General features: G+C 48.6%; 1 protein-coding gene across 13 annotated transcripts in view; it reads left to right on the top strand.

The window, feature by feature from the left end:
- Nucleotides 1-24,945, top strand: part of USP28 (ubiquitin specific peptidase 28) — a 30,511-nt gene extending 5,566 nt beyond the window's left edge. For 3 of the 13 annotated variants that reach the window (XM_054803399.1, XM_054803401.1, XM_054803402.1), the window contains 25 exons: nt 3,569-3,646; nt 4,963-5,095; nt 6,344-6,455; nt 6,891-7,053; nt 7,969-8,055; nt 8,907-9,044; nt 9,486-9,559; nt 10,109-10,185; nt 10,543-10,691; nt 12,823-12,950; nt 13,122-13,217; nt 13,659-13,838; nt 14,539-14,753; nt 15,011-15,081; nt 15,408-15,636; nt 17,035-17,238; nt 17,374-17,513; nt 17,705-17,893; nt 18,828-18,923; nt 19,868-20,046; nt 20,145-20,223; nt 20,595-20,674; nt 21,733-21,856; nt 22,684-22,882; nt 23,831-24,945. In XM_054803399.1, the coding sequence (XP_054659374.1) occupies nt 3,578-3,646; nt 4,963-5,095; nt 6,344-6,455; nt 6,891-7,053; nt 7,969-8,055; nt 8,907-9,044; nt 9,486-9,559; nt 10,109-10,185; nt 10,543-10,691; nt 12,823-12,950; nt 13,122-13,217; nt 13,659-13,838; nt 14,539-14,753; nt 15,011-15,081; nt 15,408-15,636; nt 17,035-17,238; nt 17,374-17,513; nt 17,705-17,893; nt 18,828-18,923; nt 19,868-20,046; nt 20,145-20,223; nt 20,595-20,674; nt 21,733-21,856; nt 22,684-22,882; nt 23,831-24,006 (3,387 nt within the window). In that variant the 5' untranslated portion in view covers nt 3,569-3,577 and the 3' untranslated portion in view covers nt 24,007-24,945. The other 10 variants (XM_054803398.1, XM_054803405.1, XM_054803403.1 and 7 more) reach the window with 10 other exon arrangements.
- The last annotated feature ends 576 nt before the right edge of the window (nt 24,946-25,521 follow it).

Genomic DNA, 25,521 nt, shown 5'->3' on the forward strand with positions numbered 1-25,521 from the left:
GGCGGCGGCGGCGGGGGGGTGAACAACGGGGCTGCACGAGCGGCCTCCGCCAGGCGGCGGGGCCGGAACCGGCGCGGGGGGCGCATGCGCGGTGGGCGGCGCGGCCCCGCTCCCCACTGGCGGCCGGCATGACGGCCGAGCTGCAGGCCCCGGGCGGCGGCGGCGGCGGTGGTGGTGGCGGTGGTGGTGCGGTGAGACCGGGGGTGTGTTTGGGGGTGTGTGCGTACGTATACGTGTGTTCGTGTATGTGCGGGGAGGGGAGGCTAGGCTGCGCCCCCGCCCGCCGGGGCTGACCCCGGCCCGGCCCGGCCCGGCCCGGCCCGGCCCTCCCGCCTTGGCACCTCAGGCCTTGGCGGCCCCGCTTCTCCTCAGGCCCGCGGCCCTGCGAGAAGGGGTGTTGTGTGTGTGTGTGTGTGTCCGGCCCGGCGCCCCCCTCGGTGTGGGCTCCCAGCGCTTCCCGCGGGCAAGCGCCTCGCCGTGCCTGTCCCGGTTCCCGTCTGGCAGCAGGTGTTGGGTTTTCGCCTTTGCCGTTTCTTTAGGTGCTTGCCGGACTTTGTGCGTTGTTTGCCTTTCGGACCTCAGCTGATAGGACGTGGGTGACTCGGGGTGCTCTCCTCGCAGCGGCTCCCTCCTCTGCAAAGAGCAGGAGTTAGTTTTCTCCCTTCCCTGTCACCGAACCAGCATCTTCCTGTACCCCTTAACAAAAAGTGTTGCGCTTACACCTCAGGGCTCTGCATAATTTGTCTCTGAAAGGACCTGGACGGTGACAAGACGGATGGCTGGCTGCTCATCCGCAGTGCTCTCTGCTCACGAGGTCGGTACCCGTGTACAGGAGACTGCAGCCCGGCCTGTCCCGAATTTACATGGGCCTCTGTGCTTCTCTCCAGCGTCTCTGTGCTCTTGGGATGCAAGAGAAACGCTTCTGAGAGGCCAGCATTAAAGCCACGAGTGGGAAGACGGTGTCAGCCCTTTCGCTGTGCATTTAGAAACTGTGTGCGTACAGGGACGGTGTCGTGACAGTGCCCCGTGCGCAGGGGCACTTGATGGAGCTGATGGAGCCGCTGCTTCTTCCCCTGATGGATATTGGTTCGTAAAAGCCTCGGTCAGGAATGCGGGCATTGTTCCTGCTGCCGCCTGCGGGTTTCTAGCCCTCTTCATGTCCATTTTCCTGCCGTGTTAAAAAGCACGGCTGAGGTACAGAGGCTGAATGCCGTGGCTCTGCGTCCCTCTTCCACACCGCCACCTTCCTCCTCCTTGTGCGCTGTTATTTCTGGAACCCCCTTGAACTCCCGCACCGTGCTTCCACCTTTCCCCGCTTGCAGTTTCGCATCAAAACAAACTACTTCTGAGCACAGCGAGTCACATTAGAGCGAGGAAAACAGCAAAGCCTTTCAGTTTCATCGCTCGCTGGCCGATAGCATAATTTCCATTTCCAGTACTCTCCTTCCTCTGAGTCTACTGGTGTTGTACGCGTCTCCTGTTGCATGTAATTTAACGCTAATAGCGTCGTGGTTTGGGTCGTTACTTTTCTGGCAGGTAGGACTTTGGTTTGGTTGTTCAAGTGCGGTATGTACTAATAGCGGCAGCACGCTGGTGTTAATTACCAGCTCTGGAGCTTGTTTTAAAGCACCGCGGGGCGTAACCTCAAAAAGCAATCGCCCAGACTAGTTACAGCAACAAAACCACGTGCACTCCTCAAAAACTTAACAAATTTGTTGTGCAGAGTGCGGTTCCCAGTGGTTTTTGTGGGCTGCCAGTCAGCTGCAAGCCTCTCGAAACTTGTTGTATGGGATAAGCTCTCCACTGTTAATGCAAACTTTTCTTCTCAAAGGCTGAATAAAATTGTGCTGGAAATCATTAGAATATTAAGCGGTAGCTTAGAGCGGCGGATCAGTAATTAGCTTTTATGGTTGCAGCAGCCGTTGTTAAATCCTCCTTTTGGTGAGGCAGAAAACCCCCTGAAAATCGTGCCCTGTCCTGCCTCGGATTTCATTGGTGTAATGCAGTTTATTAGCGTGGGGTTTTGGGGTTGGTTTTTTTCCTCCAACGGAAAAAGGCGCCCTGCAGCGTTAGGTGGGGTTAGCCGACAAGCACGCTCCTCGCTAAGGTAGCAAAATTAGCAACATGATATAAGTGGTTTGCCTTTGTGAAAGTATGCCCGTCCTGAGGCTTGTACCCTTGGCTCCTTACCATGCAGCTCCTCGTCATGCTGCCGGCTGGGTGTGAGGCTTTCCAGCGCCTCTCAGCTTTTCTCTGGACTAAAAGAGTCTGCGGGATGGGTTGGGAGGGGTGCACGCGCGTGCTTTTTCTTGTAAAAGTTGAGCAAAAGTAGTATTTTAGGTGGGAATGTCATGAATAACTCGTCAGGGGAATTCCCTTCGAAAAACAGTATAGGGTTTTTTTTGTTTCTGTTTTAACCACGGATACGGATGCGAGCTTTCTTTACGGTATTTGTGTGTGGAGTAGCATCCATCAGCGGTGCGGATGGATGGCTCAAAAAAGTAATTGACTTACTGCTCACTGGGTGGATCTTGTGCGCCAGTGGCACAAAAGCACCTTAAATTTTTCCCACTGGTGAGAGTAAGTAGAAACGTGAACGTATTCGTTTGCAACGTTGCCGGTTAGGAGTAATTAAACGTGTGCTCCTGAGAAGCTGGGATTCGCTGGACTGTGCTGACAGCAGGATCCCAGGTAGCCTTTATAAATCAGGCCTACGCGATCCAGTCCTGGCTGTTTTTCCCATTGTAACATCCTTCCCATAGTATGTGCGATGCCGGTGCTACCGAGCTGTATCTCGTGGCGTCAGATTTCACCCGGACCGAGCCGTTGGCGGCAGCAGCTGAACTGTGGCTACGAAGGGGGGGTGGTGGGACCCCCCCGGCATTGGGGCTCACTGCGGGAGGGGGCTCTTTGTAGAGAGCTGCCTCTCCTGATAGCCGCTTGACTGAAGTTACTCGTGGCCTGGCAAGCACAGCGACCGCTCCGGCGGTAAGCTGAGATGGCAAAGATTTGATCAGTCTGTTAAAGAAAACTTCTGTCATTCTGTATTTTTATTTCTTTTTAAGCGATGGGGGAAGGAGAGGCGATAGCAGCCTCTCAGGCCCTTAATCTGTCACCTCCTTGTCAGCGAGAAATGACGCGTGCAAATGGCATGTGCGGCCAGACTTAAAATAGCCCCTCGCCGATCCCCCGAGAACATGCGGTCTCCTTATATGTCCCGCTGCACATGCCGCCGCTGGCTGCAGGAGGGGGGGTGCCCGTTCCCACCGATCGCAGGTGCGGTGCATCCCACGGCAGGGATAGCGTTTCCTCTCGGGCCTGCTGACGTGCTCGTGAGGATAGGACGGGTTGCACGTTAGTCTGCATGCTTGCGGGGGAGGGGAAAATCAAGTACCATGTTTGAGCTGATGTCGGTATTAAAGCGCAACTGGATTTTTGTGTCAATCCATCAGTGAAAAGGAAAGAAAGAAGCAATACTCCGGTGAGCCCTCGGCAAGCCTTGCGGAAACAGCTTGATGTCTGTCCATGTCACCTTTTCACGTGAGCTTTCTTTGTTTCTTGCACGTAGGATTGCCAGATGCTTTTAAACCAGCTGAAAGAGATCACGGGAATTCAAGATTCGGCTTTCCTTCACGCAGCTCTAAAGGTTTGTGCCTGTTGTCGTTGTTTTGTGGAAAGGAGGCCTCTGAATTTGTCCCAAAAGTCAGGCAAGTTCAGGCTCTCGCAAAACATAACGCACGGGTTGGATGTTCGCCGGCACATCCGTGGGCTGATAATGAGCTGGTCCTCACTAAAATAGTCAGCGCGTGGCCTGCGAAAGCGATACAGCCTGTGCTGCATGGAATAATTTGGTTCCTGTAGGAGATGAGAAGGGTAAACCCTCCACTGCTTTTCTACCCCTCGCTTGTGCTTCTTTCGGGTGTACCCGTGAGGCACACGGGTACGCCAGGCCAGCGGTTGTTGGTGTCAGCAGGGAGCGTGCGGTTCTGGGGTTCATAGGTATTCATCCACGTCTGAAGCAAAACCATCACGCTTCGTTTTTCTTAACATTAGACCTTAAAATCTGTGCCATGCTAAAACGTCGTAAATGTCACCTGGAAGTTTCGCTCCTACAGGACTGTTACCCATGCTTTATGGTAAACGCAAACTTAGCAGGTCGGAGCAGGTTCTTCTCTACATAAACTGCTTCAGCAGTTCTGGACGGCTGTGATAACATCGCCAGCTTTGTGGCTGGTGGTCGTTCTTGTCCATCACCAGAACAGTCGTCATTGCTCCAAAGTGAGAGGACGCGGGAATCTCAGGTGCTTGAGGAAGCAACGTTTACCGGGAAAGATTCCTTCTTGTAGCACGTTTCGGTATTTATAAATTGTAGCATGAAACTGGCCACGGTCTGGAATCGTCAGACACCATGCATCTTCGTGCGACGCAGCAGCAGGATGCGGGCTGTGCTGAAAATATACAAAGAGGGTCACTTAAGGAAATTCTTAAACATTTAATCAAGAAATAATGTCCAGAAAACATCAGAATAAATTTAAAGGGGTGTAGCCTGTAGTGATGGTCTGAAGAAAGCCCTAGCTCAGTAAGAGACAAACGTCTTGAAATCCAGAGAGAGCTTGATTCCTGTGAGTCTCTCCCGGTGGCAAAAAGTACCCTGTCGCGCTTCGGGCCTTCTGCGACCACTCGAATCTCTTGTGAAGGAAATGAAATTAGTTAATGGAGTCCATACTGTCCTAGTAATAAAGCCAAAGTGCTTTCCAACAGAGAAATTCTAGCCTTCGTTATTTTCATTTTTGTACTACTGCTTGTCACTGACAGATAGCTCTCTCCCGTGGCCAGGGAAGGCAAAGTTGGTGGCGGTGTGCCTGTCTCTACCACAGATGCATTAAATGGCACGCGAATGTAGATGAAGCAACCCTGCCGCTATGGATTTTTTAATTTTTTTCCCCCCTGTCATTCCACTAGGCTGCTAATGGAGACCTAATGGAAGCAGTCACCTTCCTGACGGAGGAGCACGCTCAGGAGCCGGCTCAGGACGCGTCTGCTGCAGAGCCATCCACTTGGGAAGGGAGCGCTGTGGGCAAACAGCTCCCACAAAGTAAGTCATTCGTCCGTGCTCACCCTTTGGGTTTCACGTGTTTCGGCCCCCGCCAAAAAGGGGAATTATCAGTCCTCCCTGCTTCTGCCGGTGAATCCCCCCAGCTCCTGGCCTGGCGCGGATCTCGCATTGCCAGTACTCACCACGGGACGGTTTGGGGAATTAAACCTTCCTGGTGAAGGAGAGCTGCATCCAAAAGGAAGGTGACTTGATAGTGTTTTAACAGCATTTGTAGGTGACGCATCGTAGTCACAAAGCTATCGTGGTTATAAACAGTTGGTCTTGGCTCACCCAGAAAACCCGGAAGGCTCCTAAAGCAGAGCAAGCAGAATAGAGAACTGAATCCCTGTCGAGGTGCCCGTTTCTTTCTACAGCATCCGCTGGCAGAGCAGGCAAATCGAGTGTTTCATGTCGTATTTTCATGAAAATTTAAAGCGTTACTCGAGCTAGCAATTTTGACTACGTGCAGAACGTTTTTAGAAACGTTACCGGGATTGGCAAAAGCAGGCCGTCGGTTTGGTACACATGTAGATGTGAAAAAGCATAATTGTAGTCTGAGGTAGTTGAGAAGAGTTTCTTTAAACCTTGTTGCTAATGACAGATGTATTAACTGGAGCTTTCCCAAGCAGTATTATCACCGGACAGGTTCACGATGCCAAAAATCTGCGCTGGGAGCTTTGAAGCAACGCCCGGAACAGCATGGCTGCCCTTTGTTCCTCAGCACAAGGCTTCCATCTCTCCCAGAGCTACTTATTTTCCTTTCTCCCTCTTTCCTACGTAGCTAGTATGTGCAACAACTCGTAGCTGAGCATCCTGATGTGAGCAAAGGAAGGCGCTTCTGTGTGATTGTGCTGGTTTTATTGAAATCCTTTATTTCTTGAACCAGTGTCGGTTGTCAACACAGATGTTAAGGCACAGCAAATATAAGCAGCAGCCTACGTTCCCGTGTCATTATTGCGAGAGGTTTGAAATGTTCCCTCGAGCTCTGGATTTGGCTGTAAGGAATTCTGGCCTGTAAGCAGCCACGTGGTCTGTCCTGTTCTCCTCATCCAGCCCACTCAGTGGCTTTTTATTCCCTAGCACGACCCAGACTACAAGGATTTGCATTTAAAACTTTAGCTAGAAAATTATGCTCGTGAAAAAAAAAATCACATTTGTGAGGTGTAACGTTTTCTAGAAGTTCCTTTCAAAGAAAACGTTTGCCCGTTCCTGGTGGAAAACTGACCTGAGTGCTGCCTCCGCTTCTAGATGTTACTGCTGCCCTTACCCCTAACAACAGAGACAACCTCTGCGCAGCCGATGCCTTCAGACCGCTGGAATCGCCAAAAGCTCAGGCTGCGGAAAGAGATGCCGCTGAAAGGTCAGTGGGGCCGCAAATTGGATTTGGTTTTCCCAGGTGTTGTAAGTGGATTCTTAAGCCAGTAAGCAAACCAAACGTAAATCACCTCCCAGGTGTTAGTCCTACTGCTTTTAGAAGGTGGTTGGGTCGTTATTGCCTTCTGGGTGGCTGACCTTTACTCCTTCTTTACTATGGGTTGGATTTGCCTCCAATAACGACTAAGGACACCAATTTTTGCGAGCAGCTAGTTCACAGGAAAAAACATGCATATCTTACTACCTTCCTCCATCGTTGCAAATTGTCTTGCGGTCGTGTTTTCCATCCCCCTCATGCGAGGGCTGAAGCTTTTCTGGAGTCAGATGTTGCGGCTGCAGCATCCCACTTGTGACTAGAGGGGAGTACAATTCCCCTAGTGAAGACGGTGTTTTACAGCACAGTGTGCATCTTTTGTGACAGGCCGCAGGAAGGGCATTCTGCTGAAAACAAAAATCGCCCCAAAAGGAAACGCTGTGAAGTCTGGGGAGAAAACCCCAAGCAGAATGAGTGGAGAAGAGTGGGCGACTGGCCTGTTGGAATGAAAAATATTGGAAATACATGTTGGTTTAGCGCCGTCATCCAGGTAATCTGACAGAAAAGTTCTTCTGGAGTCGCTGTGGTCTCAGAGTCAAAACGTTTATCAGGTAGAATTAAATGTGCAGCAACTCTGTGGTCATCCTGTGCAGATGAGCGAACGTGACCATGCTCAAATGAGAGTTCTGCTTTTGTTTGATAGGATTGGGATTTATTCTGGGCGTGCACAGCAAGAGCCAAAAGAGCAGTTAAATGGGCTTTGCGTAAAAATAGATCCAGATACATATAATCTGCGTGTACGTATGCAGGCTTTTTTTGGTGCAGTGATGTCCAAATGCTTACTGAATGACAGAAGCTTGACTGGCAAAGCGAACTGATAATTTAATTTTACTGCAGTTATTGCTGGCTCTGTGATACGTGGGGTATCATATGCCAGTTAATGGAATACACTGGCATAGATGCTGGAATGAATAAGCGACTAGGTGGCATATATTATTAGTGATAACCTAAACCAGAAGAGACAACAATAAATGGAACTCAGCAGATTTGTCTCTTCTCACCATTTCACATCAGCAGATAGACGTTAATCACGTCTCCAGCTTTGAGAGGAAGCAAGAAAGCTTCAAATGGCTCCTTTCTCACTGTGGCTGGTTCCTGGATGCTTTTTCTAAGCTTGTCTATGCAGAATAGAATACGCTTTCCTAAGACACGATTTTTTTTTTTTTTTTTTTGTATGTGTATCTCCTAGAAACGGCAGGATGAGATTTTTGTTCTTTGGCGGGTACGAATGTGCTGCTCCGGCACGTAGGCTGCTCGCTTCATAAGTGTTTATTTGGTAATGTAAGGCCATGGAAGAATGCCAAGTTAACAGAAAAGCTGTCGACTACAAGAGTGGCAACGGGGCATCGAGTTGCGGCGAGTCAAATCCTCGCGGATGCTGACTGGTCTTTACCTCTCCTTTCAGTCTCTGTTCCAGTTGCCAGAATTTCGGAGGCTGGTCCTTGGGTACTCCCTCCCGCAAAACGTGCTGGAAAGTTGTCGTAGTCGCACTGTAAGTTTTCGTTGAGTAACGCTGTGAAGTTTCCCTCTGTTGTGGTGTACTGCTCTGCTCTTTCTCTAGGTGGGTGTAATTTGGGGCCATCTGAGATTCCCACGCCTACGTTAATGGCTTTCAAATTGTCCAGCTATGCGCAAGGCAAATTTGGGAAATACTTTTCAAAGACGGAATCGCTGTAGAAAAAAATCAGATGGTTCTCGTAAAGCTTTCCTCTAGAGCTTCTAACTGTGGTGCAGGGAGAAATTTGTCCCGTTAGGCTTCCATGGTAGCTCCGGATTGTTCGTTTGTTAGCACAGAGCACAGAGGAACTGGTATTCCAGTCGGTCTGAAGGTCCTTCTCTAGCCCCGGTACCTCCTGAGAGCTGTCAGGAGAAGGCGCTTAGAAAATACATAGAGAAAAAGGCTTACACAGAATTGTCCTTCGCTTCTTAAATCACTCTAGCTCATGGCCACCGCCACTTAAAAAGACTTTGCCTTACTTGCACGTATGCTCTCGATACCCTAAAATACCTCAAATGCAGGCAGAATAAATTCACAAATCCACTGGCTTTTGCCTTCTGTTTTAGCAGCTATTACTTCTGGCACTCTTCTCTCCAAAGGTTTTGTTTCGGTTAAATTTTTCCTCCCGTGCATCCACTGGGAGAGCAGATTGCTGCCAAGAAACAATGCTGCGCCTTGTTCTGCTTTTGTCCTTTTTAATGTCGCCTCTTCCCTTGGTTGTTAGCACACCTTTTAAGGTGTTCTGTGGCACTTTGTTTTAAGACGCTGCTTTTCTGAGTTGCAGGAAGGGTTTGGCTTTTCTGAGTTTCAGGAAGGGTTTGGCTTTTCTTCTTTTTGCAATGCAGGGAAAAAGAAATGTTGCGTTCATGCAAGAGCTTCAGTGTCTGTTTGCGTTAATGCTGGGGACACGTCGTAAGTTTGTAGATCCTTCTGCAGCGGTGGAACTCTTGAGGGATGCGTTTAGATCAGCTGAAGAACAGCAGGTAAAACCGTGTTAAAAAGCCTTTTGCTTTCTTCAAAACGGCACTCGCAGCCACGGCAATCTGATTCGCTTCATCCTGCTATTGCTTTCAGAGGCCTCTTCCCGTGTTTGTCAACTGACAAGCAGCTGTCCCTGTGTCATTTAGGCAAAATGTACGCGCTTGCTAATTAAGCAGCCAGCGTCACAGCGCTCTACCCAGTGCCATCTGGGTCCTTGGGTAGCGATCGCAATAATTTCCTCTGATCTAGTTTGCAGATGAGCAGAGCGTTCATTATCGGTCTAAATCAGCACAGCACTTCCGTATCACACTTCTTTCAGCTGGGTAGGTACAGCAGCACCAGTCGGGTTGTATTCCAGTAGGTTTGTGAAACCAACAGGCCGTGAAAACAAACGCTTGTCGGTCGGTGTTACGTTTGACTCTCGACTTTTGCCTCTCTTCTAGCAAGACGTGAGTGAATTTACACACAAACTGCTGGACTGGCTGGAGGATGCATTCCAGCTTGCTGTGAACATCAAGTGAGTTTTTTGTGATCTTAGGAGTTTGACCCGATGCTGAGGAGAAACAGATTTTCAGTGCGACGCCTTAATAAACGAGGCGGGGGCTTTGCACGATGATTTTGAGTAAAAGAGAGAGGGTTCTTTGTTTACTGAGGATGATGCTCCTTAAGCTTGAAATACAAAGTGTTGTTGTATCTACGTTTCCTGTACGTAAGCGCAGGACTTTATTCAATGCCAATGTGGCCTGCAGAGTAAATAAGCCTTTTAGGGGAACTCAGCAGAACCGGTGTAGGTGAAATGTCTGGGTTTTTGCAACTGCGTTTCCAAAGGTAGTGCCTTAACTTTTAAAAGTTGGTTGGTTGGTTTTGGTTTTTTTCCCTTGCCAGTCTAAGTGTTTATAATATGCTTTTGAGTACAGAAACGGATGAGAAGCTTCCTCTGTATTTTGTGCTTGGATAGAATGCTTTTGGCTGTAGGAAGATTCCAAGCAAAGGCTTAGGTTATGACTTGGGGCTTTTTTGCAGCCTAGAGCTGCAAATGTACACATGCTTTTCCTTTCTGAAACAGGAGCCCCGGGGACAAATCCGAAAACCCAATGGTACAGCTTTTCTACGGGACTTTCTTGACCGAGGGTGTCCATGAGGGTAAGTTAAGGGTTTAACTCCTTCGAGTGTTTTGATTTTATAGCAGCCATGACACAGGCTTTCGTTGCACATTCCTGATGAAACTGCCTAGTTCTTTCAACTTGCAAATAGTCATCTTGATAAAATTGTCTGTGACATTTATAAAGTCTGTCTTCTGAAATCGTTAACTGCTCGCTAACGTATCAAAAGCACTAGTTTATAAGGAGGCTCGCCCTGGCAGACGAGTTTACAGCTAAATGCAGTTTGTTTCGTGCAAGTAGCGCCTTTGACTGGTGCCGACAGCAAACTCTTAAGTTAACCAGAGTTTTTTGTTCTCTTGAGTTAGTTCACGGGTTTTGTATCGTTTCCATCATCCAGGCAATACTTTTTCCAAGATCGAAACCTTTGGTCAGTATCCCCTTCAGGTAAATGGTTATCGAAACTTGAACGAGTGCTTGGAAGGAGCCATGGTGGAGGGAGAGATGGATGAGGCGACAGCATCTCAGTCAGTGAAGTACGGACAGGAGGTTAGTTTTACGGTTTTTTTTTCTTGAGCTTTTGCTTGCCCGCTGCAGAAAATAAATGCAACACATGTAGCGCAGGGGTGTCTGGCTATACGCTGTGGACTTTAAACGGCAGTCATAAATGTTCCCCAAGAATTGAATGCAAAATGTTTTCTGGATACCTGGAATCTCACATAAACGCGTGTGAGTGCTGCGTGGTGAGACGCTAAGTGTTTGCTTATTTGTAAAGATGTGTTGTCCTCTATAACCAGTTCGAGGAGTTTGTTGTAAATTAAAAAGGTAAAGATGCTTCTGATGCGAGTGTGATAAAGTCTCTCTCTTTCTGTTGAAGCCTACCTGTACCTGAGTAGGGGGAGAACCACTGCCTCCATATTTTCGGAGGGTAAAAGTACAGTGCTTAACTCTATGGTATGCCATTTGGAATTTGTATCTTTCTCCCTATTACAGTGTGTGTTTTTTTCCTTCTCATTTTCACTCTTATCTTCTGACCGTGCTGGTTTGTTTTTTTGTTCTTTTCTTTTTTTTTTTTTTTTTAAATCTCACGAATCACAAACCAATCATAAAATACTTAGTTGCGGCAAACTAGAAAGTGAAGGTGTACCATTAATTACGTTCAGCATCCTACATGTGTAAGTGCAGCTGAGCGGTTAGCTTAGAGAAAGACTGGGAAGGCACATTAAGAAATTTGCAAAGGTGTTGGGCGTCAAGGGGGCAGGGAAGGGTAATTCTGTTCTATGAGGTCATCTGAAAAATGTGAGAAAGTCTCAGGCAGGCAAGCCCTGTCCGACGCTGGACTCAAATGTTTGATTCTGGTTTTGCTGGTTCCTGCCTGAAGCTCCTCAGATGCATTTACAGCAGATGCAGGTGAAACAAAGGGCCGTAGGGAGCTAACAGGGCAGGTTCTTTTCAATCCAAGCTTTCCAGTTCCTCCAAATCCTTTTCCGGAAAATAAGGGAAATCAGACCAGTCGTGGAGATGTTTAAATCATTCTTTGTAGAGATAGAAGGAAAAGGCTCTGGCTTTATTTCTAAGAAAACTGACTGGAAAAAACTGTGCATCATAATTTCACTTCCTAGGATGTTGTGGCTAGAGGACTGCAGGATAGGGGACGTAGAGAACAAGGTGCGTTTTGTCTTGTGAGAACGTAGGCGAGTGTACTGAAGCTCGAAGCGTCAGTGGGATTAACGAGAACTTACCTTTTTCCTAGATAATAGGTGTGTAAAATCGTTCCTCCTCTGTCTTTATGTTCTCGCAGTCTGAAGATTGGGCGGCTTCTCCAAAAGCTCTGCTACTTGGCTGTTTCCTTCCAAAGTTTTTTTTTTTTTAAATAATAAAACCCAAGTCGCCTTCGTTGGAGCTATTGTAGATCTAAAAGCGTGCTGTTGCACTTTGGCGTGGGGTGGCAGGACTTCTGATGTGAATCCTGCAAAGGAAAACGGAGCTTAGCGCGCTCATCCCGAGTCCAGCAAGGGAGCGTTGTTTGGGTGGTGCCATGCTAAGGTAGGTGAAGGGAAGTCCTGGCCTTGGATGCCAGAAGTATTTGTGAACCCAGGAGAGAGAGAGGAAGTGTAAATTCAACCGAGAATTTGCCTGTCCACATAGCTTGTTGAAACAGCATGTGAAACATACAGAAAGCAGATTTCTTCTCTGAATCTCCTAGATGGGATAGTTTGTAAATAGCCTGAGAGAGGGTAAGGAAGCGGGGGCGCTGCTTAAGGACTTTGTTTCGCTCTCCGTCGTTGCACGTGATCTACGCTGGAAAGGAACTCTCTTGGAGGCTCTTAGCTGACATCTAGAGTTGGTGTAGTGTCTGCTGTTTTTGTAAAATTCAGTGCTGGACCCGTTAATAATCCATCAAGCTGGACGCCTCAGGCCATGAAAAGTAACTTTCTGAAAGCCATTAGGAGGCTTTTTCACGGTAAAAATGTAAAATGGAGGCAGAAATTTTAATCTTGTAAAATTTGGCTCTTTCTGACTATAGGCACTCTGTAAACAGAACATGTTCTGAATCAGTGTTTAAAGACAAACAGAGATTTAGGATCAGTCTAAAATCATTTTGCATCGGTCTAAAATGCACTGTTTAGCAGTCCTCTTAAAACAAGTCCCTGTGGGGGCATTTCTGCTTTTGTTACAGCGCTGGTTTACAAAACTCCCACCGGTGCTGACCTTTGAACTCTCCCGATTTGAGTTCAATCAGTCGCTAGGACAGCCAGAGAAAATTCACACCAAGCTGGAATTTCCCCAGACTATTTATATGGACAGGTGAGTTGTTCTCTTGTACGGTACGTTCAAACCTGTTGCTTTATTGTAATTAAAGAACTTTAAAAGGTCGTACAGATGAGCAAGGAAGGATTCTAAAATATTCGTGAAAGATGGTGGACGTTTAGAAGTCAACAAATCTCAGGTGGCAGGGCTCTGTGTTTCTCTGCTTAGGTACCTCTACTGCAGCAAAGAGCTTATTCAGATGAAGAGAGAAGAAATGAAGAGGCTGAAGGAGAAAATGGGGATTCTGCAGCAGAAGCTGGAAAGGTAGGTCATCAACTAGCTTTATTTTTGTGCCCCGTGGAAGGGTGCGAATGCTTCCTCTTAAATCAGCTTTCCAATAGGAGAGAAACTTGTCGGGAAAGGGGAAATGGAACTGGGTTTGCTCTGAAAAGCGTGGCTTGAGGAAGTGATGTTTTTAAAAAGAAACTCCTGGCTCTGATGATTTCTGAATACGACCGAATACGCTGCTACAAGAACAAATTCTTTAAATAGCGCTATTGTCGCTGTCAGCTGTGTTGGCAAGTTTCGGTGCGGAAGCCCAGTAGTGCATTAAAAAGAATCCGCATTATTTTTTATATGCGAGATCCCCTCCAGCTTAGAGTTTGGCATTATTTCTTCCCTGTTGCTCTTCTGTCGTCACCTCGGGTTTAACCAAATGCTCGCGTTCCTTCGTTAATGCAACATCTTGCTTTTTTTCTTCTGCAGCTACATGAAATATGGCTCTGGCCCAGCCCGCTTTCCGCTGCCTGACATGCTCCAGTATGTTCTCGAATTCATCGCCACAAAGCCAGCTGTAGTTGTTTCTTCCACTCAGGGCTCTCAGACGACGCTCCTGCAGTCCCAAGCCGAGCCCCACATTTTGGACGTGCTTTCAGAGCCGACTGGGTTAGTAAACAGAAATAAAAATCATTCGTGGGAGAACGTTTTGCCTTGTTCAGCTAAAGCTTTGCTCCTGGTTTGCATTCTAAAAGTGGATTATTTATCTGGGTGCCTGTGAGTGTGATGTAGTAACGTGTGAATGCCTGTGCAAGGAGTCAGTCCAGTCACTTCTTTGCTCGTGGTTTGTGTAAACCACACCTAGTCTGGTCTTTTTCCTTTCCCAAAAGCATTGCCATATTCCTTGTCTAAGCGGCAATTCTGACTTAAATTATGTGCTCTTTTTGGTTAGGCTGTGAATTTTTTTTGCTTCATCAACCAGTAAATTACTGCAATATTGGATTATTACAAACCCGGCCAGCACGGCTGGTTTACACTCTAAATTAAGCTGAGTAAATACAGGAGTTTCTTCGTAGTAAGAGAAGGGATTTTTGGAATTGCTCATTGTGGATCTGTGCTTACAGAGCTCTGCAAGAATTTTAGCTTTTATTCGTCCAACGTTCTCATTTGGTCTCTTAAGGTAGAGGTACATTTCAATGTACTCGTTCTCTTTGCATTTTGTACCATCCTGGAAGGGAAATCGCGCTCTGGCTCTGGAGCAATTTTTGGGTGCTTTATTTCTCATTCTTTTCCAAAAAGAGAAAAAAAAAAACCAAAAAAAATGAGAGGTTGAAAGGCCTGTCCGCTACTCTTGGATTTTGCTTCACAGTGTGCTAGAAAGGAAGGATACCAGGACTGATGATGCAGCTTTCTTCTTGGCAAATCCCTCACCCCAGCAGCAGTCGAGTACGCCGCTCCAGCCTTCGGGTTCGCCTGCAGAAGCATCTGAACGTCCAGCTCCTCGTGTGGTTTCCGCGGAAGAGCTGAACCTTGTTCGGGCGTGTCTGCAGCGATGGAGGAATGAGATTGAACAAGATGTGCAAGGTTGGCCCCAAATATATTTGTTGTGGTTTTTCTGTTGAATGCCAGCCCGATTTCCCCTCTGTTGCTTCGACTGGATGCCTCCTGATCTACAACTGACCGTGCTCAGGCTTCAGCCTGGTGTATTTGATGATGGCTGCACGGCTTCGAACTGTTTGACGTGAAAGGGGCCGGAGTAGCCTGATGAGCAGTCATCGATTTTTTTTTTTTTTTTAATTTTTTTTTTTACGTATTTCTCTCCTTCATGATGTTCTTGGCAGATCTGAAGGAGTCTATTACCAGAATCAGCCTGTCCATTGAACAAATGTACTGCGACCCTCTCCTCCAACAGGTAGGAAACGCAGCTTCATTAGGTAAATACTAAACCCACCTCGCTGATACTGGGTTTTGCTGGTAGCTGTCAGTTTCAGTTATCCCGCTTTACTGTATTTTTAAAAAAATCCCAATGTTATGATGAAGCAGAGAAAGGATTCTGTGTGAAAATCTTGTTGCTATTCCCCTTAGAAGTCAGCTTTCCCTTAGTAGGAGGTTCACCCTGTGAGTCGAGAGTCTCGTACCAGGCTACGGCTGTGAACGTATTTGCAGTTTTTGCGTGGGGGTCAGGCAAATTCGTTTACTAAAAGCGCGTCTGAAAACCGTGTCCACGTGAACTTGCAGGTTCCCTATCGTTTGCACGCAGTCTTGGTACACGAAGGGCAAGCAAATGCTGGTCACTACTGGGCCTACATATACGACCAGCCTCGAAAAAGCTGGCTGAAATACAATGACATCTCAGTGACGGAATCATCGTGGGAGGAATTGGAGAGAGATTCGTTTGGAGGCTTGAAGAATGCCAGTGCCTACTGCCTGATGTACATAAGCGATAAGGTGTCCCGCCTCGTTGCAGGTACCAGAGCCAAAACTGCTGGTTAATTCCACGTGTGCGTATTATCTTGTCTCTCTGTGATCGCTACGTTCCTCAGCTTCTCTTTGGCACCGTTGTCTTTTGACGACGTAAAAAACTTCACCCCACTTCACCCAAAGTGAAGTCGTTTGCTCCATACTGGATTCATTTCGAAATCCCTGGTAGGGTTGAAAACCGAGGGAAGAACCGGAGTGCTGAGGTTAGGCACAGTACTTCAGGTTTTAGTAACGTATACAAATGTTCAAGCTCCCCATTCGCCACTTTCAACGCACATCTACCGCTGGCGCTTTTCACGTGGACTTTATATAGTTTATCTGACAGTCTGTCTTTTAGAAGGGCATCTGAAACGCCTCCTACTTTATTTCTCCCAATTTTTTAATCACGCTTTCCAACCTGTTGGTTTGTTTTTCAGTGATACCGTTAAACCGAACCTAACCGGGGCTCTCTTTTCACACAGCCTTTCCTAGTGCATGGGTTCTTGCTAACGGTGGTTTAAACTTGCAAGTATGTTTGTGGTGCCGCTGTATAAATAGTCACGTGGAGAAATTGTTGTGCACGTGGCACTATACATGGCAAACAGCTGTCGAAGAACCTAATAATTTCACGGGTGGTTCATTTTGATGTAATAAATAGAATGAAACAATGGAGAACTGTCATTCTGTTCATTGCTAAATATGGCTGATGAGGATCTGGAGGTTGTTCTTTGTCTGTCTTCCTATGACAGTTCCGTTTCTGAAACGAACCCGTGATTTTTTATTTTTTTTCCCCTCCTATTTAGCACAATTTTTGTTGTCTTTCAAAGACGCTTTGCTTTTACAATGGGCACGTAAGAAATATCTGGTGTAGAGAATCGCCACTTGCTTTTGATCAGTTTTAAGACTTGTCTAAAGCCAATCTAAGAAGTGCTGAGAAGTACCAGCATGACACTCATGCTATGGCACCCTTGCAGTTCCCTGCCTTTAAGTGCTATGTGGCGTTGTATGTAGATGTGATGTCTCCGGCTTAATTGTGAATTTTCCAGCTATTGGCACTTTAAATACTGTTCTCTGTACAGTCGCAGCCCTTGAATAAGGACGCGTTTTTGACCCGCGGCAGCAGCGGGCGCTGTTTCTGGAATTTCTCTCTGATAAATGCCGTCTGGTGGTGGAACAAAACTGTGTTTGGTTTCAGATAACTCCATAGATTTGTCTTTATTTTTCCACTTTTGCTTATGAATTGTCTTCAATTATGAAGCTAGTAGAAAGTTGGGAGTTTTTTTCCCATTTACCCCTCAACCAATTTGATTGTGGCTGTCTGTAATACTCCCTATTCGTTTAGTCTCTGATGGTGGTGTCCTGCTACTACGTGTTTCGCTCTATGCCCATCCTGCATTCCTTCCAGACGAGGGTGACGGCTCCGAGGTTGGACAGTTTCAGAAGGAAGTCGAAGCCTTACCCCCGGAGCTGCGACACTATGTCCAGGAGGACAACTGGCGACTGGAGCAGGAGGCGGAGGAGTGGGAGGAGGAACAGTCTTGCAAGATTCCTCAGATGGAGCCTTCGCCTGCTTCCGAATCGCAGGACCTCTCTTCCGAGTCAGGACCAGGTAATACCGCCTCTGAATTTGCACTTCAGACTTCTGTTTCGTCCTGCGCGGATGAGCTGCAAAGCGTTTTAGAACGAGAGAGGAGAAGTCGTCTCGCAGCTCGTGCTCGCTAATACCGCACCTCTGTCCTGACAGATCCGTCTTTGGTCTGCGAGCAGAGCGTGCGCTCTCTGTCCTCTGAACACGCCATGATTGCCAAGGAGCAGACTGCCAAGGCCATTGCGAACACCGCCGACGCCTATGAAAAGAACGGCGTTGAGGCGGCTCTCTGCGAGGTAGGAGCTGAGCCCTGGCCCCTGAAGCGACCCACTCTGGTCTTTGTACTCGTCGTCTTTGGCAGACCTTTGCTCTTTCCATTTCTGCGTAATTCTGTAGCTATGCCACATTCGACTCGGTCCCCTTTGGCTCTCCTGTGTTTTGCGTAGATTTTTCTTACTCTTTTTCTTCTTTTTCTTCTTGGCCACAGCCCAAGGAGGTAGAACCAAGGAAGGCCCAACCGGGAGAGACAGCCCTTACAGTTCAGGCAGAACCACCACCGCAGGACGCTAAGGAAACAGAGTCTGCTGCCCAAAGTAGCTCACAGGTCTCTGAAGTGGAAATCCCCAGTGTGGGGAAGATTCCCGTTAGATCCGATGCAGACGGATATAACGAGGAGGTACAGATCCCAGTGCAGGGGTTGATTACCACCGGTCATTAACCTTGAACTTTGTAGTTAGTGGGCTTCGAGCTTTCCTCAGATTGGGTACGAAAGGAGTCCGTCACGGAAACAGTGCTGTTTACAAAGTACGTTTTTCCCTGCTGTGGAAATGAAGGAGGCCAGACCAAACCATTTCAAAACCTAATTTCGTTTCTGAGTGCCATCAGAGAAGCAGCTCTGTGAAAGCACTCAATCGTTAGAGCCGCACGTTGTTCCTTTAAGTCTTCTTTCTGGCACAACTGTATCAAAAGCGATCCTGGTGGCATTAATTTATCGACAAGCCTCTCTACTGTCCTCGGTGCGAGTTTCGTCCCCTCTCTCAAAGATGTTAACCGCTAATGGCCTAACTGAGGGTACCCTACCTGCTGATTTTGTTTGAATCTAACCCCGCTCACACATACTCAAGTAGCGTTTTGGAAGCTGAGCCTTCCTCACAAGCGCGATTGGATTTCACGCAAATCCCGAACCCATTACTCCTTGAGTATGTTGAATATGAGCTTGTGTGAAGCTGGCACGATGAACTGCTCCGCCATAGGCACCGCTCTTGTATTTACATTACTTGAGAAGATTGAGTGGGACGCAGAGGGGATACAGCTAGCGTGCTTTACGTTCTCGCTCACTGAATTTACACATTCAAGGCTTGGAGCGACCAGCATTTAGACCTTTAAGCGCTGGGGAAAAAAAAACCCTGCATGCAAAGTGTGCATGATAGATGAAGTAAGCAGTATAGAAGTAAATCGCAGCTCTAGCTTATTCCACCTGTGTTCATACGATTTTCTTTACACCTCATCTTTTGAAAATGCATTCCTTTCTTCACCGTGCTTTCTCTTCTTTCCCTATCTGTTACCCTTTTCCTTGTTCTTGTTTGTGTTTTTTCCTGCTTTCGTGGTAGGTGATGCTGAGTCCAGCCATGCAAGGCGTCATCCTGGCTATTGCAAAAGCCCGCCAGACCTTTGATCGAGATGGGTCTGAAGCAGGGCTTGTGAAGGTATACTTGTTTGTTTGCTACATCCAATAGTCTGGATATCTCTCTTCACGGAATGAGGAATCTATGCTCTATTGACGTATCAGGAATGCGGCGGGAACGATTTGTGCCGTTTTCCTTTTAGTTAATGGCCTTTCTGCCCCGTGTTTCTGTTTCTGCTCTCTGATTGTGGCGACGCTTCCTCTGGTTCTAAACAATGTTTAGAGCCTGTAATAGCTCCCTTCTCCCAGGGGAAACGACAACTTTTCTTTTACTTCCCACAATTTATTCCGCTGGTTCTTTTAGTATTGGTCATTCTCTTGACCTGGATTTTAAAAAGCAGGCTTTCTTTGCGTGCCTTTCAGAATCTGTTGTCTGGGTCCTCAGTGTGATTGTCAGAAAATGAACCAGCACTCATGAAACTTTTTATTGGTCCTGAACATGCACGCTTTCCGTGACCTCTGGTGTAAAATGCATCCTCGAGAAACGGATGCGTTGAACAGAGGGATTGGAAAGAACGAGCACTGCTGAATGTTGAAGCTGCTGTTAGATTTTACAGGTAGCTTGAACTCAAAATGCTGCGTGGGAGAAATCACCCGCGCTATTCGTCTACAGAAATACAACTCACAAGATACTCTTGCACCTTACTACAGATGTAAGCGTGTTGCAGTCGATTTTTACAACCTCAGCGCTTGCAAGAGGGCTGCCAAAACCGAGGCAGCTGTACATTCCCCCACCGAAAGGCATTCAGACACATTGGGGCTTTTGAAATGCGCATGTTTCACGCGCATGGATGCCTTTTGGTGATAGTTCCAGGTGTTCGTGGGCTTCCATTGACCGCTAGAATATTCCCAATTCGCCTGTGGGAATCCCACCGGGACAGGAGAGCTGTAAGCTTCCTATCGGCTGCCACGGCATTCCCACGGGCGGAAGAGCGGCCGTGTCAGTGACTTGTGTTTTGTTGGCAGGCGTTCCACGAGGAGTACTCTAGGCTCTACCTGCTTGCCAAAGAGACCCCGACCCCTCAGAACGACGCCCGGTTGCAACACGTGCTCATTTACTTCCTGCAAAACAACGCTCCCCAGCAGGTGGTGGAACGGACCCTTCTCGAGCAGTTTGCGGACAAAAACCTCAGCTACGATGAAAGGTTTGTGCCGCGGGTTCCGAGACGAGGCTTTTCTCATCTGGAAGTGGCCGGGGCCGTTGTTCTGATTTTCTCCATCCCTCTCTGCTTACATGGAGCAGGTCGATTAGCATTATGAAGGTAGCACGAGCAAAGCTGAGAGAAATCGGACCCGACGACGTCGATATGGAGGAGTACAAGGTAAGGGAGCAGAGCACCGCCTTCGATCCTCCACGCCGTCGCGACCGGGGCTGTCTGGGAGGCAGGGAGCGCGGTGCAGAGCAGCGCCAGCAAAGGCAGCCGTCGCCGGCACGCCTGTCGGCAGCGTCTTTGCCATCTGCAGAAGGGTGCTGAAAGGGAGAACGAATGCAGCGGGAATCTCCCCAGCTCTGAGGGATGTCTGGGCAATTGACTAAATTGATTTGTGTGTCGCTTACGCGAGATGTTTCAGCCTTTCAAAGGGTAGAATCTGATGCGCTCTCGAGTTGCGGAGGAATGCAAAGCTGCGTGCGTGCGTGCGTGTGTGTTAGGAGGTGATGCTGACGCTCGGTTTTCTTGCTGCTCCTCCACAGAGATGGCACGAAGACTACAGCCTTTTTCGCAAGGTGTCGGTTTACCTGCTGACAGGGTTGGAGCTCTACCAGAATAGAAAGTAAGTTCCTTTTCATGCTGTGTTTGGACAAGATAAGCTAGAGCCCAGGAATAGAGGCCGCTCTGAGAGGACCTGACCCGCAACGGCCAGTTTGCGTTCAGTCTTGAGGCCAGCGGGCTTGCTTTTTGACTGGCTGATAGCCCGTTCTTGAATCCACCTTGGTTAGCAGGTTAAATATTACGCTCTAGTACTGGCTAGGTGTCTGACACGGTTTCTGAGCGTTTCCCTGAATTTCTCCTCCTGTGAGGTAGAGCTCTACAGTCTCCTTTCCGGAGACGGGTGTGCGGGAACGATTGCCATCACTTCTTTTGCTCTTCAGACTCCTGTGTTAACATTAAACTCTCTTGACCAGGCCATCGTACTTTGTGTAAGCACACACTTTGGAGGTCTCTAGACCCCTAAGAATTTTGAAAGGGCCTTTTTTTTCTCCCTACTGCTTTAGAACCTGTATGTTACGTAAACAGTGCAGTATGGAGAAGGAGAGTGCTGTTTTATGAAAGGTTTGTAATTTGAAAAGTGATTTTTCCAGTCCGGGGAATAAACTGGCTTTCAGGAATTATTCGTGGATGGAATCAGAACTGAGCTCTGAGGGGGTTAGCAGTGATGAACCTCCAAATTCAGGTGGGCAACTTGACAGGAGGCTGGAGAGCGGTTAGAGCTTCCCTGAAATGACCTAATCTCTGTTGGCCGTACTGTTTTCTCAGTGGGGGGTTTATAAGCTAGAAATACGGAAAAGAAATGAAAACATTACCTCCTGCCCTTCTTTGAGTGCTCTCCCAAAGTTCCTGGAGAGATACAAAAAAAAAGGTCCCACCAGCGTTCACGCTCAGGCTAAGTTGCACACAAACTCAGCTTTAAAGGGCTTTTCCTGAGACACTCATTGGCCAAAAAGCAACATTTAATTACCCGACACAGGGCGTCTGCCCGTCTATGCTTGGCAAGGAAGTAAAGATTTTTTCTGTTGGGCCGCCATTCAGGCCGAGTGGAAAATATTTGCGGAGCTGGCACAACTGACGGCGCAGTGCCCGTGGGTGGGAGAGCTGACGCTCTTCTCCTAGGTACCAGGAGTCGCTCACCTACCTGGTCTACGCCTACCAAAGCAACACCAAGCTGCTGCTGAAAGGAGCCAACAGAGGAGTGGACGAGTCGCTGATTGCCTTGTACAGAAGGGAATGTCTCCTGGTTCGTATCGAGGGGCTCCATGCCCCTTCTTAGAGAGGAGGGGAGGGAGCAGCCCGGGTGACATCGGCTCCTGCGGTGCGGTTCGCTTACCGGCTGCCCACTGTGCGTGGCCCAGGGAATCGGGCTGTACCGCATCCGCCTTTAGGAGCAGGCTCGATTAACCTCCTGCGTTTTCAGGGAAGGTTCAGATGCTGCCGAACATGCTCTCGGGTTTTAACTCGGTGCTTGCACTGTTTTCCGTCCATTCGCTGCCTTCCCCCCCGCAATGTTTATTTCTAACATTAATGGCTTTCTCTCTCTGAGCAAAAGACAATGGCCTTTTCCACGGGGGGCAAAAAAAGGGCGTCAAAATGAGCTTTGTTTTTAGTTCACGCTCCGGTGGTTGCCAAGACCGGCGTAACCGTCTCTCTCGTGCCTGTTACCGCGGCTTCTGCCCCTTGCTGAATACCAGCAGCAATATGGAAATTTAGGAAATAATAATTCAATGAAAGAGCGTGCTGTACCGCTCTCGGGGAGTCTGGGTAAAGGCAGATCTGGATCTTGGCATCTGAAAAGCAGAATTCTAAGCAAGCCATATGCACTCTGTACATATATAGAGAAATTGGCATATATGTATATAAATACCCCTAGTTCTCAGTTTGTTTTCGACTGTGTGATTCTTGTGATTAAAGGCGGCTGTTCCGTTGATCTTTGCGTCCCTGTGCGGCTGTGGGTGAAGGCGCCCGAGCTGTGTGCCTTTCCTGCGAGCGTGCTGGTTATCTCAGGTCCGTGTGTGCTTTTTACAAGCCTGTGTCCCCGTCCCCACCCCGTTCTCCCTCCTCCCCCAGAAGCTGAACGAGGTGGCAGCGTCTCTGTTCGTAAGTTGTGATGAAGCTCGTGTGGCAGAGGGCGTTAGCATCCTGAACGAGCTGATCATCCCCTGCATGCACCTCATGAACAGCTTCGAGATCTCCAAAGAGGACCTGGATGCCCTCGAGGTGATGAGAAACTGCTGGTGCTCCTATTTGGGACGAGAAGACATGGACGGTAGGGAAGGGCTGACTGCCTCACCTTTCTCATGCTCTCTCGGGGCAGGGCGGGCTCTAGGTCTGAACGAGAGAGGAATTAGAGGAGCGTTGAAAACCCTAACCCTTCGATTCCTGGCGTTTGTTTGGGTATTTCTCATTGCTGAGAGGGGAAATGGACTCGAGCCATCCGTTGAATTACATTATAGAAGAATTTAATGTTCTGTTGCGCTAAAGCTGCAGCAGAAGCAGCATTCCTCTTCCCTGAAACGCGAAACACTGCTTTCATAAGAATGGCTTAGCATTATCTAGGTGCGCTTTGGTTTTCTTTTGTCTTACGGAGCAGAGGGTTCCCCACAGATGGGAGGGGAACGCTGGCAGCCTTCCTTGCACAGGCATGGCCCTCTTCAAGAGGGAGGAACAGGTTCTATCAGCAGCCAGAGCTGCAGAAGACCGGATGGGGGAGCGGATTCAGGGGATCTTTGCTTTCTGAAGAGAGCTTTGCTGGTTTAGAGCTGAATTTTGGTTCCCGATAGCTGCTCTTGTTCGATGTTTCCTTCTGCGCTCTGGAGTCAGGCTGCCGTCACTCCCCTCGGATCGTTTTGGTTAAAGAGAAATTGGTTTCGACCCCCCTTGAGCTGTGTGGCGTGAAGGTTTTGGGGAGTCACGGCAGAGTTTTTTGTCATCAGCAGAGGGTAAACTTGCTGAAGGAAAATAATGCAAAACCGCAGAGGTCTATTCTCAATAACTGCCGTAAACAATAAAACGGGATAAATTTATGCTGATGCGCAAGTTGCCCGTTCTCAGGCTCACCACAACGGTCTCCCCCGCGTCAGCCACAGGCGAGGGGCGGTTTTCAGGGCTGGAAGAAGCGTCGCAGCTCTTTAGCTGGTGGCCCCGGAGCCCTCTGCCATCTGGTCTGCTACTATTGCGGCGCCACTGACTGTGTCATCCTCTTCCCCCTTGACAGCAAAGCTGCAGATGAAGCTGGGCGAATTGCTGCCCCGGCTCCTCGACTGCTCCACCGAGGTCATCGTTCTGAAAGAGCCCCCGAAGATCCGGCCCAACTCCCCCTACGACCTCTGCAGCCGGTTCGCAGCCGTGATGGAGTCCATTCACGGGGCCTCGACCGTGACCGTGAAATAGACTGCCGACTCCCCGGTACACACGCTGCGGGCCGCCCGCCCTCCCGCCCGTCGGGCCGCGTTGGAAAAGGGAGAGGGGAAGAGAAGGGGCGATTCAGATTCAGAGCCGTGTTCTTTGTAAATACAAGCGAATAAAAAGCAGCGTTGCACTTTTGAGGTAAAACATCAAGCGGAAATGCGAAGGACCCGAACCGCTTCGTTGCGGCAGCTTTCTAGACCCGGATCCCCAGGCCCGCAATGGCAGCGATGAGCTGCCGTTGATCTGTCAGATGCGCTTACGTCTCTCTGAGTGATTAGCTACCAGACATCATACCTTCAGCTCTTGCCAAGCTCCGGCTAGCAGGGCTCCGAGTTGCGCGCTGAGGAGGCGGAGAGGAAGGGCGGCTCACGCTCTCTGTTGCGCGGGCAGTCACACGTGCAGCTGCACGGTTTGGTCAAGCAGGTGTTTGCCTTTTGTATTTTACCTGGCAAAAGAAAAAAAAAAAAAAAAAAGGACACGGGAATCCGGGAATCTTCCTTGAGAAAGGCAAAAGCAAATAGTGGTGGTGACAAGAGGGTAAATATTGCCCCCTGCGCAGCTGTGCCACACCGACAGCTTACTGGTTAAGGGACATCGCACCACCCCGAAGGATATCCCCCCCTCAGATCAAACTTCCTTCTCGCCTCTCACCACCGGATTAGTGTTGCCGACAGCCATGAGGGCTAGGATTGGCTCCTTTTTTGTTGTTGGTGGTTTGGTTTTTCTATTGACTTTCTGTGAGGAAAAAAAAAAAAAAAAAAAAACCCAACCCCGTTGGGATTTCCTTTTTGCGGGCAGCCCATGCTTGCGTTTGAGCTGCGGCAGTTGTTTGAAACCAAACGTTCTGCGTAAGTGGAGGGGAGGCGGGGGGGGGGATCATCCCGTTTGTTGGGACTATGCAGATTTTTCTAAAAGTGCAATAAAAGCATTTGTTCTATGTTAGAATGAAAAAAGCTCCCTCTGTGTCTTTATTCCGCTCCAACGTTATGCCTTAAGGTGCCTCCTGGCTTCGGAGCGGAGAATCCCTTCCGCAGCCCTTCCCCATCGCGAGCCGCTCGGCGCTACCTCGCAGGGTTTTGGAAGAGGGTGCCTGCAGTTCCCCAGCAAGCCGTGGTAGATAAGCATTCGCGTTAATAAATCAGTAAAGAGGAGGGAAAACCGCTCTCCTCTCATAGCCAAAACCTCTATTTTCTTTATTAACCGGGGAATTGAAAGCATTTTACGACGTACCAAGCTGCTAATGTGACTCTGCGTTATGAGGGCACCCTTATCCCTGCTGCTGCTGGCGGGGCTCTGACAAAACATGCGTTTCTCGGGCAAGAAATACAGGTGGGTGAGGGTTATTCGGGTTTTTTTCCAACAAACTAAACAGATGGTTCTAGGACTCATTCCTGGTGCAAAATCGGTTGTAATTAGCAGAGCTGTCTTTGAGTGGAAATTGTCAGCGCGGTCCCACCGTTCTGTCGGTGTGCGTTCCCCCGTTGTTTGGGAATAAAC

The sequence above is a fragment of the Grus americana genome, chromosome 24 (assembly GCF_028858705.1).
Source record: "Grus americana isolate bGruAme1 chromosome 24, bGruAme1.mat, whole genome shotgun sequence".
NCBI lineage: Eukaryota > Metazoa > Chordata > Aves > Gruiformes > Gruidae > Grus > Grus americana.